The 12,122-nt window shown below is 45.1% G+C and overlaps 1 protein-coding gene across 2 annotated transcripts in view; it reads right to left on the reverse strand.

Annotated features, from left to right (window-relative positions):
* Positions 1-12,122, reverse strand: part of LOC137288275 (glutamine-dependent NAD(+) synthetase-like) — a 33,096-nt gene that overhangs the window by 8,727 nt on the left and 12,247 nt on the right. For both annotated transcript variants that reach the window (XM_067820751.1, XM_067820750.1), the window contains exons 14-19: positions 10,477-10,583; positions 10,146-10,277; positions 9,593-9,662; positions 8,566-8,694; positions 7,174-7,350; positions 5,830-6,165 (exon numbers count right to left, since the gene is read on the reverse strand). In XM_067820751.1, coding sequence (XP_067676852.1) covers positions 5,830-6,165; positions 7,174-7,350; positions 8,566-8,694; positions 9,593-9,662; positions 10,146-10,277; positions 10,477-10,583 — 951 coding nt within the window. The remainder of the gene's footprint in view (positions 1-5,829; positions 6,166-7,173; positions 7,351-8,565; positions 8,695-9,592; positions 9,663-10,145; positions 10,278-10,476; positions 10,584-12,122) is intronic.

A 12,122-nucleotide genomic window follows, 5' to 3' on the forward strand; every position in this document is an offset into this window, starting at 1 on the left:
CGCGTCTAGACCCTCCCACGACAGAGATAGAGCGTCGACTGCCCAAGCCTGTGGATCCGGTACGGGAGACACGTAAGTTGGTAGCTGATGGTTGAAGCTGGTGGCGAAGAGGTCCACCAAGGGTCTCCCGTGGCGAAGGCAAATCTGACGAAACACGTCTGGATGAAGCATCCATTCCGTCGGTGAAGGTCTGCCTGGGCGCGACAACGCGTCTGCCAGAATGTTCTTGCAGCCGGGTATGTGTCGAACCCTGATTGTGATCCTGTTGCTGTCTAGCAGATCTGCTAACACGAACATCTGGTCTAGAAGTTGCTTGGACCTGGTCGTGCCCTGATTCCGGATAACCCAGACGACTGTGGAGTTGTCCGACGCCACCAGGAGCTTGGTGTTGGACAAAATCGGTAGCCAGCGGCGAACTGCTAGAATGACGGCTTGCAATTCCAGGTTGTTGATGTGCCACAACCTTTCGGCGTCGGACCACAGCCCTGAGGTCGTTCGGCCCGCCAGATGGGCGCCCCACCCTAGTAGAGACGCATCCACGAACAACTCGTGGTCGTGACTGGAGTCTTCCAAACAGACGCCGACGCAGACATTCGATTCTACCATCCACCACCGGAGATACTGATGTAGATGTGGAGGTAGAAGAACCCGTGACTTGAGGTCGTTCATCTGGATGAATGGTTACAGAAACCTCTGTAAGGGCCGTAGCATAAGGCGCCCTCTGAGAGTAAGATCCTGCGCCGATGTCAAAAGACCCAACAGAGACTGCCACTCTCTGAGGGTCATGGGTTGAGAGAGACCTCGATCCGCAAACGCCAGAATCTTTAGCCATCGATCTGGAGGGACCCTGACAAGATTGTCTTTTGTTAAAAATAATCCCCCGATGAAGGTCAGTTCTTGAGTTGGTTCCAGATGTGACTTGTTGGTGTTGACCATCCAACCCAGTTGATGCAGCAGGCGGGTGGAGAAGTCCAAGTGTTTGCGTAGCAGTAGAGGACTGCCGTGGTTGAGAAGGCAGTCGTCTATGTATGGATCGAAGTCTACTCCCCTTAGATGAAGAAACCTGGTAACCGGAAGCGTGATGCGTGTGAAAAGCCACAGGGCCGTAGAAATGCCAAACGGAAGCACCCTCCACTGGTAATGTATTCCGTTGAAGACGAACCTCAGGTACTTCCTGTGACGCGGATGTATGGGAACATGTAGGTAAGCGTCCTGTAGGTCCAGACTGGCTAGCCAAGCCCCGGGAGACAATTTGGCTCGAATCTGCTCTAGGGACGTCATTCGGAAATGAGGAGGGTCGGCCAGATACTGTCTGTTGAAGACCGCCATGTTGTGAATCATGCGCATCTTGTCGGAATCTTTCTTTGGCACCAGGAAGATGGGTGAGTAGAACCCCGGGGAGCGGTGGGGTTCCAGCACTGTCTCTATGGCTCTCTTGGATAACAGAATGTCGATATTGGACTCTAGGAGAGCTAGTTGGTGTTGAGGATATATCCGCGACTGGGGAGTAGATGTCAGCGGTGGAGTCTCGACCAATGGTAGTTTGTAGCCGGACTTCAGAATCTTGCTTACAAACGGATCCTCTAGGAATGACCAGTTGGGCCAGAAGATCCCTAGTCTCCCACCTACTGGAGTCGGATGGACAGGTACGACTGGGGGTGGGAGGTCCCAGTCGGAGACATCCACGGCTTCAGCGACCAGAGTAGGGGCGCTTGCCTCTGCCTCGCCCTGGCATCGAGGGGGTGTCCCGGCTGCGCTCCTGGGGCTTCCGCTGAGTGTCATTATCCTTGGTGCGGCCCCGTCCCCTCCCAAAGGAGGAGCGGATGGATTCCCTCCTGGGAATATAGCGCTTCTTTCCACTTCCTCTGGCTCTGCCACGAAAGGCAGAACCAAGCGCCTCAAAGGTAGACAGCGCGACTTCAGTGTTCGTTAATTCCGCGTGCGACTTGTAAATATCTGGAATCTTGTCGGCGAACAGAAACTTGGAAGTGAAGGGAGCCCGAAGTAATTGGCGCTTAAATTCCTCCTGCCAATTACATGTATCCAGGAAGCCGGAGCGGCGAACCGAAGTTGTCATAGCCAACGCTGCACGTAAGTGACCGAGTAAGTCATGAAGAACTTTGCCCTGCCACTGGAAGATCGTCGTGAGATGATCCACCCTGGAGGCGTTGTCTTCTGATAGGTCTGCTGCAGCGGCTGAAGTAGCTGAGGCTAACGCCGAAATGGGTTTAAGCATACGCTTGAGTTCCGTGTCAATAGCTGCTAATTTGGAGTCCTGCACTTTATAAGCTGAGAGTGAAGAACTTGACAAGCGCTTGAGTGAGTCGTCCTGGGCTGCACCATTATCTGTGAAGTCTAGGCTGTGGATCTTGTAATCCGACTTCCTTGACTTAGACGCCTTGATCGTAGGATTCAGAGACAGCTTGGCAAAATCCTCGTCCAGGAGAGACACTGCCTCCGCCACCATAGGATGAGGTGGAATTAGTAGTTCCGGGGACAAACGGATGGACGCCGGATTATTAGGATCGACTGACGGAGAAGGACAGTCAGGTAGCCTGTCAGCAATCCACTCAAACACTGCCGATAGTGGTAGATAGGTGCCATCATCCTCGCCTACACCTGCCTCTTCTTCATAGTCAGGGCAGAAGTGTTGCTCCTCCAAATCTTCCCAAGAGACTGAAGTCGATTCCCGCCGCTGGGTGGAAGAGGTAGAAGGCGTCCGAGTAGAAGAATCCTTCAGTGAAACTCGCGAGGCCTCTGGTGAACGTGAACGCCGGGTTCTGGAAGAGCGCCGAGGAGATCTGGATCGCGAACGGAAGCGCCGTCGTCTAGGAGAGCGTGAGCATGAGCGCGAGCGCCGGCGCCGACTACGGTGAGGAGAACGGGAGCGCCGATTCCTCGGAGATCTGGACCATGATCTGCGTCTCGAGCGCTCAGCTTCTAAGCGCCGAGCGCGCTCCTCGTCTAGCTGACGTTGTAGCACCTCTTCTCTAGATAGCGTGTGAGAGATCCTGGGGATCCGGTAAGGCGCTGGCGGAGGCACAGGAGCCGGCGTCTGAACAAGCGCTGGCGTAGGTATAGGTGCTGGTATTGGAACCAGTGAAGGTGTCCCCATCAAGGCTGTAGACGCTGACGTGGGCATAGGCGCTGACGTAGGTGTCGGTGCTGGCATAGGCGTAGGCGTTGACGTTGAAATTAGTTCGGGAATCAAGGCAGGCGCTGACATGGGCGCTGGCACAGTAGCTGAGGTCGGCGCTGGCTCTCTAGTAGAAGTGCTGGGCGTCAGGAGAGACCGTAATAGCCTCTGAACTTCTGGGTGCGCTAAGGCGTCCGGACGGGATAAGTCAACAAAGGCGTCCGAGCGAAGTGGCTCCGGAGACGATCGAACCGGCGTCGTAGATGAGCGCTCCAAACCAGACGTCGGCGTTGGTGCTGTAAAGGTAGGCAGCTCCGGGTCGTCCTGTAAAGAACCTAAAGAAGAAGCTGGGGAAGACATTCTCCTCTTCCGCTGAGTAAACCTCTTTCTACGGACAGCTAAAAAGGTCTTGAAATCCGCCACAGAAAGACTAGTACAATGCTGACAGCGGCTGTCAAGGGAACAGGTCTGCGATGCACAATCCGGACACCAGGGGTGGGGATCCTTGGCTGACTTCTGCCCCTTGCAGACAGTACAAAACTGCCGAGTCATACACAGTTAACTGCAACAGATAAAACATACCCGAAGCGTGAAATAAAACAATAACGCTAGAGGTAGAAACGAAAAACACCCCTACATAAAAAATGCAGCAAAAGCGCACCCCCAACCTAAAGTGGGTACGCCTGTAAGCTCGCGACAGCGACGGCTAGCAACCAACATGGCTACCTGTGAAACATGCCACGTGGGACAAAAAACACATGAAAAACGGCAAAAATCGGGAGGAAATACCATACAAAATAGCAGAACAGATGGAGGAAGTATTCCTGACGGAATAAAGAACCTCCAAGGCCGCCATGACACCTCACAAACAACGCAGGAAAACCCACATCGAAGTGAGAAAAAAAAGAAACATTTACAACACGAGGTAGCAAGGTAAGTGAAGTTAAATTCAATTTAACTAACCACACACCTAGGGAAACAAGACATACCTACCTGTTGAACGACAACTTTATTCAACACAATAGAAAACTCCGAGCGAAACAAACACGTCTGATCAGACGAACGCTAGAAGTAAAAGTGAATTTTGGGATGGCTCGCTTTCCCGCGAGTAGGGAGATCACGTCACTTCCGTGACTACATCCGTAGATTATACGAGGTAGCCATTCAGGGAATGGCGAATCAACGTCTGTCTGATCTCTACTAGCGAAGCTTGAGGTAATATGCATAAGACCTATGGTAAGGTAAGTTAAAAATTGGAACCCTGAGACCTTCTTCATTTACAGCATTTCCTGAAGCTAAGGGAATCTAGACTTGCCTCATTGTCTAGATTTGCATGGGCTTTCTTGGATATATTTGCTTCAGAGTCTGTATGACAGACTATCAATGTGGATAAACAGTATTTTCGTATTCACTCCTTATTCCAGGTTCCAAAAACTTTCCTCTGAAAAAACATCTCATAATCCCCTTTCTTGCCGACATATGTTCATTTACCAAACGTAAAAGCTCATGATAATGATACATAATTGCTATCAAAACACACATAATACACCCTATGATCACCATTAAGGGTAGCATGTCTTTTAAGAAAGGCTAATCTGTGTACTACTAAATTGGTTGAAATAATGGATATATTGCACCAAAAAATGTACGTACGCAGATGTGAAGCTCTCACTATATAGGAGGTGCTTTCTGTTGTTGCACATGACTTTTTTGCGAGAAACCGCTAATTACCTAACGCAGGTACAAGTCACTTGCCGAGAACAGCTAACAAATTTGTCCCACATGCGTGGTTCTAGACCTAAATGGGTTCATAGTTTGTTGCAAAAGCATCAAATGGTCATTCAGGATTACAGGGCTGAATGGGATATATGTATACTGTGTGAAGTCAAAGAGTCAATTAATTGTCTAGTCCAGATTTGTTAATTACACAGTTTCAACAAAAACATGATTATCAGCAGGGATAAACATTTTTGGTGGGCAAATGCTCCACTTGGTTAAGTTTGGGTGGGCCCCAATGCTTAATTTTAGGTGGGCCTTGTTTAGATTTGGATCTTTGAAGTTTTAAACTAAACTTATTTACTCAATCTGTATGTTAATAAACTGTTTTAATAAGCTTGTATTTTTTCTGAGATGTGATTATTCACTTCTTTGAGAGACATGTTTAGAAGCTGGTGAATCAGATAATGACAAGCTTTATGGATGAGCAGCCTCTACTGAGCGACGTTTCGAAACAGGTTCTTGTATAGTTGTCAAGCAAGTACGAGGATTTGACAATGACACAAGAAGCTGCATCAAAACATCGCTCCGTCTGATTAAAGAAGTTGCTCATCCATAAATCTTATCCTTATCTTATATGATTATTCATGATCATGAAACAAAAACCGAAAGTTACCAAATGAAAATTTTTTAGAAACATGCTTTCATTGACTGAATTTATTACGACAACCAGTCTGGGATATTATTGCATGTGGACTGAAACTGGTTCACTTAATTGTCTATTGTGTGACTGCAGCAAATGATAACTATTTACTGCATAATATTTACTTAGGCTGCACTTGTATTTTTGGGATGCAGCGTTTTCAAACATTTTGTGTTCACAGATATTTTGATGCGGAAATGCCACAGAAACATATTCTAGGTTCATCCCTGTATCATGTTATACCTCCTCTACCAAATGCGACCACTATACCCACCTGTAGACCAGATCTCTTCCTATTGACCTGAAGACAGAGAGGATCATGGGTAAACCGGTCACCTTGAGTTGTGTTTATGGCTGTATCAATGGAAGGAGCGTCTGGCTCTGGAAGGGAGGTGTCCACAGGTTCGAGTTTGACATCCAGAACATCTGTGGACACAGTGACTCCCATGATGGAGCTGCCAGCATGTCCTGTCCTGGAGGTGCTGTTGGAGTCCATGGTTCCCCCACGAGTAGAGCTGACAGGGGATCGAGAGCTGCCATCACTTTTCCCAGAGTTCCGCGCTTGCATCAATCCTGGGTTTTTCTTCCAACAGTCAGAGATCCGTTTTGCCTTTTGAAAAAAGACACCAAACTGGAAGGTTGTTTGTGGGACATTACAAACACAAGAAACCCATTTGATCTGTTTCCTCAAATCATAAAAATTCGTGATCCCTTACTTGTATTGTTTGGAGTACTGTACCAATCTGTAATATCAGAAGATAAACTGCCTGCTCAGCAGTACATCTAATCCCATTCACATGTGTTGCATGATAACAGTAAGAACAACAATATATACAAAACAATTATGCCACAATCAATTTCAGCATGAATAATGATTAATTCTTGCAATATTTTCAGTTACACTGCAACATAACAGGTTAAGGTAGGAGGTATTTACAATGAAATCAACAGTATTGGCACAAACAGACCAAAATCTTAAGCATGAAAGTGGGATTCAAACACTGAGTTGACAGACCAGTCAGCTATGGCATGCAACCCCACTTTCCTCCTACAGCTCGTTAGGTGTGAGAGAATGTAGCACCCACCACTTGTAGTGAAACTTCACCTGTTTCCACTGACAGATACTACAGTCAGCAGTATTCTAATTGCCATCTGACCTTTCCTTTGTGGATTATTGGTGAAGGGCAAAAGGTAAAAGAGGGTCTCTTGATAAGACCCGTTAAATCTCCAACATAACTCACTAGGTACCGGTGTATGGTATTATGCCACTCTGAGCAATATTCCAGCAACATCACTGTGGGGGACACCAGAAACAGGCTTCACACATTGTACCCATTTGGTGAATCAAACCTGGGTCTTAGCGTGATGAGCAAACACTTTAACCACAAGGATACCACGCCGCTATTGGCACTACCTAACACTGCTGACAAAAAATGTATGTTCCCTGAGTCATTAGTCATTCATCACTTGGCAGCACAAAATGTTTCTCAGTACATTGTAGTTGATAAGTGATAGCGCCAACTACACAGTAACTCACAAAGCATCGTTCCATCTCAACAAAAACATAAATGACAGTTCTAGTTAGAGGACTAAGTGCTAATTCAAGTGACTGTTCTACCTCTCTGTCGATGGCTGCAAACTGCCAGGGCCACTGGGCATTGTAGAGAAACTGGCGGTGATCGAAGCGGTTGTCATCAGGGCTGTAGCTCTCTGCATGATACGATGGAGTCAACACCGTCATCTTGTGTCGGTTGATTGAGTATGACCGGAAGAAAAATTTCACTTTGTCTGCAATCTGATAAAGGAAAGGTTTGCATGAATATTAACTAAATACCATCTGCCTAAAACATTCTGTCCTTTGGTTTGGTTGGTTTGGCTTGGGTTGGTTTGTTTTGGTCAGGTCAGGTCAGGTCAGGTCAGGTCAGGTCAGGTCAGGTCAGGTCAGACCTGCTTTTAGCAATATTCCATCAATATTACCAGTCAGGTCAGGTCAGGTCAGGTCAGGTCAGCTTAATGACACCTGCTTTTAGCAATATTCCATCAATATTACCAGAAATGGACTTCACACACTGTACTGATGTGGGGAATGGAACACCGGTCCTTGGCATGACAAGTAGATGCTTTAACCATTATGCTACACCACCGCCCCTTAAGACCAAGAAGGGCAAACAACTACATGACGAAGAGTCATGACACTTTCTATTATCTTACTTCACACATGAATGTCGCTTTCTGATTGGCTAAGAGCTCTTGTATTTTTTTTTCAATGTACCACACTTACAAACAAGGTATTTTTTTCAATGTACACCGTTGGGAATGCTGAACTCATTCGGTACTTTGTGGTAGTACTTCTTTATCTCGAATAACATTGAATCACGCATGATGCACGAAAATTACCGATGTGCGATTGAAAGTGAATGCAAGGGAGATAACTCTAAATTTGTTTTCTTTTGATGTCTGCACAATGGCAACAAAACGATTCGCCATACTACAAGGCTGTACCAGTGCTTCAAACAGTTCAAAATTAAAATTCAGGTGTTCAGTAAGATAAATATGTTGTTCACTGGTCCCTCGGGGTCCATGGGCTCATGTACCCTTGAGGCTTGTTTATGTTCCCCTTGCCCTGCGTGACCAGTGAACAACTTATAACGCCACATAAAGAAACATGCTTCTCCACTTCAATCATTTTATGACCAGTGTTTAAGGACATACTATCTCCAAAGCAAGCACATGTCGATCTTCTTCTGCAGAAATAAGGAAAGCAACTGAGCAAGGACAGATAACTCTGCTTGTCAATGTGTGTGAGACGTTTTGGGGTCTATGTAATGTGATTGAAGCGAAGTAATCAGTTGTGCCATGTATAAATGTGTATACTTCAGAAAGAATAACACTGATGAGAGGACAATTTGATTCAAAATGTTGTGTGTCCAAAATTTCTTGAGAAGCTACTTGCTGTCACACAATGATACACTGCTTGACCTTGTCCCAACTTCTAGCACAGCGGACTCACCTGGGTAGGTGTGTACTTGTCCTGCCAGAGGTGGACCAGCTTACAGAACATGCTGTATGGCCCACAAAACTTCTGTTTCCTCAGCTTCCCGTACACCGACAGCTCATCGTACGACATCCCCATGTCCTCCTGCAGGATGAACACATACAGCTTATGAAACAAGGTGGAAGTGATACATCCATCAACCCATCAGCTCTTGTAAGCAATCAGTTTTTCATGCCAAAATATGACCCTTCAGTTGATTCATCCATTCATCAATCAATCAACAAATCACCAATCAAACAATATCAAACATTTATTCATGCTTTAATCATGGATTGTCAATCAGGAACAATTCCATCCGAGAACCCATTCCTTCATCCAACTACCCATCCACCCCTCCAACTACAACCCATCCAACTACCCATCCATCCATCTACACATCAAAATACCCATCCATCCAGCTACCATCCATCCAACGACACATTCATCCATCTACACATCCATTCATTTATCCAACTACACATCCATCCATTCATCCAACTACCCATCCAGCCAGTCAGCCAACTGCCCATCCATCCATACAACCATCCATCCAACCATCCATCCAACGATTCATCGACCCAACATCCATCCATCAAACAATTCATCAACCTAACCATCCATCCATCCATCAAACAATTGATCTATCCAACAATTCATCCACCAAACCATCCATCCATCAAACAACTGATCTATCCAACCATCCATCCAACCAACCAAACATCCATCTAACAGTTCATCCACCCAACCATCCATCCATCCAACAAGCCATCCATCACTCATTCATCCATCCATCAAACTATCCATCATTCATCCATCCATCCATTCAACTACCAATCCCTCCAACTACCCATCCGACCATATACCTACCCATCTATCAATATAACAACCCATCCTACCAACTACCCATGCATCAATCCAACCATCCATCCATCCATCCATCCAACTTCCCATCAACCTACCAGTTACCCATCCATCAAGTCCACCCATTCTTCAGATGCCTCACCTCATCTGTTTGTGCAATCTGGCCATTAGTGAGGGGCTCCAGCTCTGCTGTGGGTGGGGCATTCAAGATGCTGAAACAGACACACACAACATGACTGAACACTTTACACATGGCACTGTCATCAGCACAACTACATTGGCCAAAGACACAAGTGACAGGCACTCTGGTATGTTTTGTTATCTGTGTGAGTGAGTGAGTGAGTGAGTGAGTGAGTGAGTGAGAGTGAGTGAGCAAGTGAGTTTTACAGTGCTGTTAACAATATTCCAGCAATATCATGACAGGGGACACTAGAAATGGGCTTCAAACAACACTGTACCCAAGTGGAGAATCAAACCTAGGTCTGTGGTGTGATGAGCAAACAGTTTAACCACTAGGCTACCCCATCCTCTTGTTATCTAGGTAGTCTGTAATGTTTTTGAGGAAAATCCTTTCAACTGTCCAATGTTTTCTTCTCTACAGATCAAACCATGCTTGTATCAAACAAACCACCAGCTACGGCTGTGTGTTCTGTAAATCAGCTGTAGCCATACATAAAATGGCTGGAGGTAGTTACCTTGCCAGTGCTGTCAGCTTGTATCTATTGATGCTGTACTGGATGAAGCGACGGAGGTCTGTTTTACTGATGCCCCCGATGGGATTGATGTCAGCACTGGAGCAGTCGTACTTCGTCATATATCCACGCAGACTGGGAAGCAGAGGAACAGAGTCAGGAGTGTCTCTCATCTTGTAGAATAGTTTCCTTACATTATGTTGAAGAATATTCTAAATTTAGTTACATTACATTCTAGAGAATAGCTGCTGGGGTTTCAACATGTCAAAAAGCACAATAGAGTTCAGGATCATTTTTAACTAAAAATGTGAGGAAAGATTCACATGAAATTCACCTCTCATCCACATTGGCTGACCCCAGGACGAGGAGTCCGCCTGACCGTCCCCGTGCCCACAGACACAGCTGAGCAAACAGGTAGGCAAGAACCATCCTGACACGGGCCTGAAGTGTAAGATGATAAACATCTGAACTGACACTGATGCCCACAGAAGTGTTTGCTTAATAACCCAGTTGCCTCCAAATCATCAAATCAGAACCAGACAATCAAATGATAAATATTACGAGAAATCATTTAGGTCCTCATTATACAATGGCATCCAAAGTCACCAGGATCTGACCACCTGATCCATATGTTGTAACTTTTGCTAGAGTTTTGACTTCAGTTTTACGCTGCACTCAGCAATATTCTAGCTATATGGCAGCGGTCTGTAGATAATTGAGTCTGGACCAGACAACTCTGTGTTCAACAGCACATCAATCTATGCAAATGGGAACTGATGACATGTGTTAACCAAGTCAGCGAGCCTGACTGCCTGATCCCGTTAGTCGACCCTCACATCAAGCATGGGTTACTGAAGATCAGTTCTAACCTGGACATTCATAGGTCCTTTGGCTAGAGACCAATTCTAACCTGAAAAAGTAAACTCTGACACCCACTGGAGAATTTGTAGGAATTTCAAGGCATCACATATAAAGTTATTTATCGTGATAAAACATATATGCATGTGGCCGAGGTTGCACCATGATATATATGCATGTAGTAGAGGTTGTATGATACATAATCACATGACACTGATGTCCAGGAGACTTGTCACATCAACTGAGGAAGAAGTAGAAAATATATTAATCAGTAGATTAACATATTCTGTTTCCAAGTTTGAAGCCATTAGCAATTTACAGAACACTGAAGTACTGTTGGAAATGGAAAATAACTGGTTTTTTTCACATTTATATCTACAATTTATGTAATTAACATGGGTAAGTGTGAAATATCTGTTAAACTTAGTTTGTCTGTTAAACTAACTACAGTCTCAATGGTTCTGTGAACAGAAACATAAAAAAATGACAATACTTAGGAGAGATTAGCCTAAAGCGACTTATTTGGAACAGACCATCGCTTTATGCAAATTAGTGTGCGATGATATTGTATTTCAAAGGATACTTTTTGCTTGTCCATTTTGAAAACACACTTAGCTTCATTATAAATGATAGCAAACATTGAAAAAAATAATAACTTTCATAACTTACATAACAATTTACAAATAATATCCAGTCTGTCGATCTTCTGGTGGTCATGCCGCCTAAATATTTTGAGACGTGTAATAATACGGTATAGGTATTATTTTTATCTCATATCCAAACACAACCTTTACCAAAGAAAGACACATAAGATGCTAATCAGCATATGAGACATATTTAACACACATGAAAAAGCATAACATTTTGGGGATTCCCCCTTGTGCATGTAGGAAGCACATGCATTTCATGCCAGGTGAGCATGACATGGCTGAGTGACCTAATTGCCATCTATAGTCTGATCTGTTGTTTCAACAGCTATGGGTATTTTTTCTGATTTTACACATAAACATGCTTTCTGGATGACACATTCCACTGAACGCCTAGTTAGGCTGATGTGGGTTATTTTGACACATGCTATTTGTAGTTGTGTAAATTTTAGGGATGCAGAGCCAAAAAGCTGTT

This window comes from Haliotis asinina, chromosome 6 (assembly GCF_037392515.1).
Source record: "Haliotis asinina isolate JCU_RB_2024 chromosome 6, JCU_Hal_asi_v2, whole genome shotgun sequence".
Lineage (NCBI taxonomy): Eukaryota > Metazoa > Mollusca > Gastropoda > Lepetellida > Haliotidae > Haliotis > Haliotis asinina.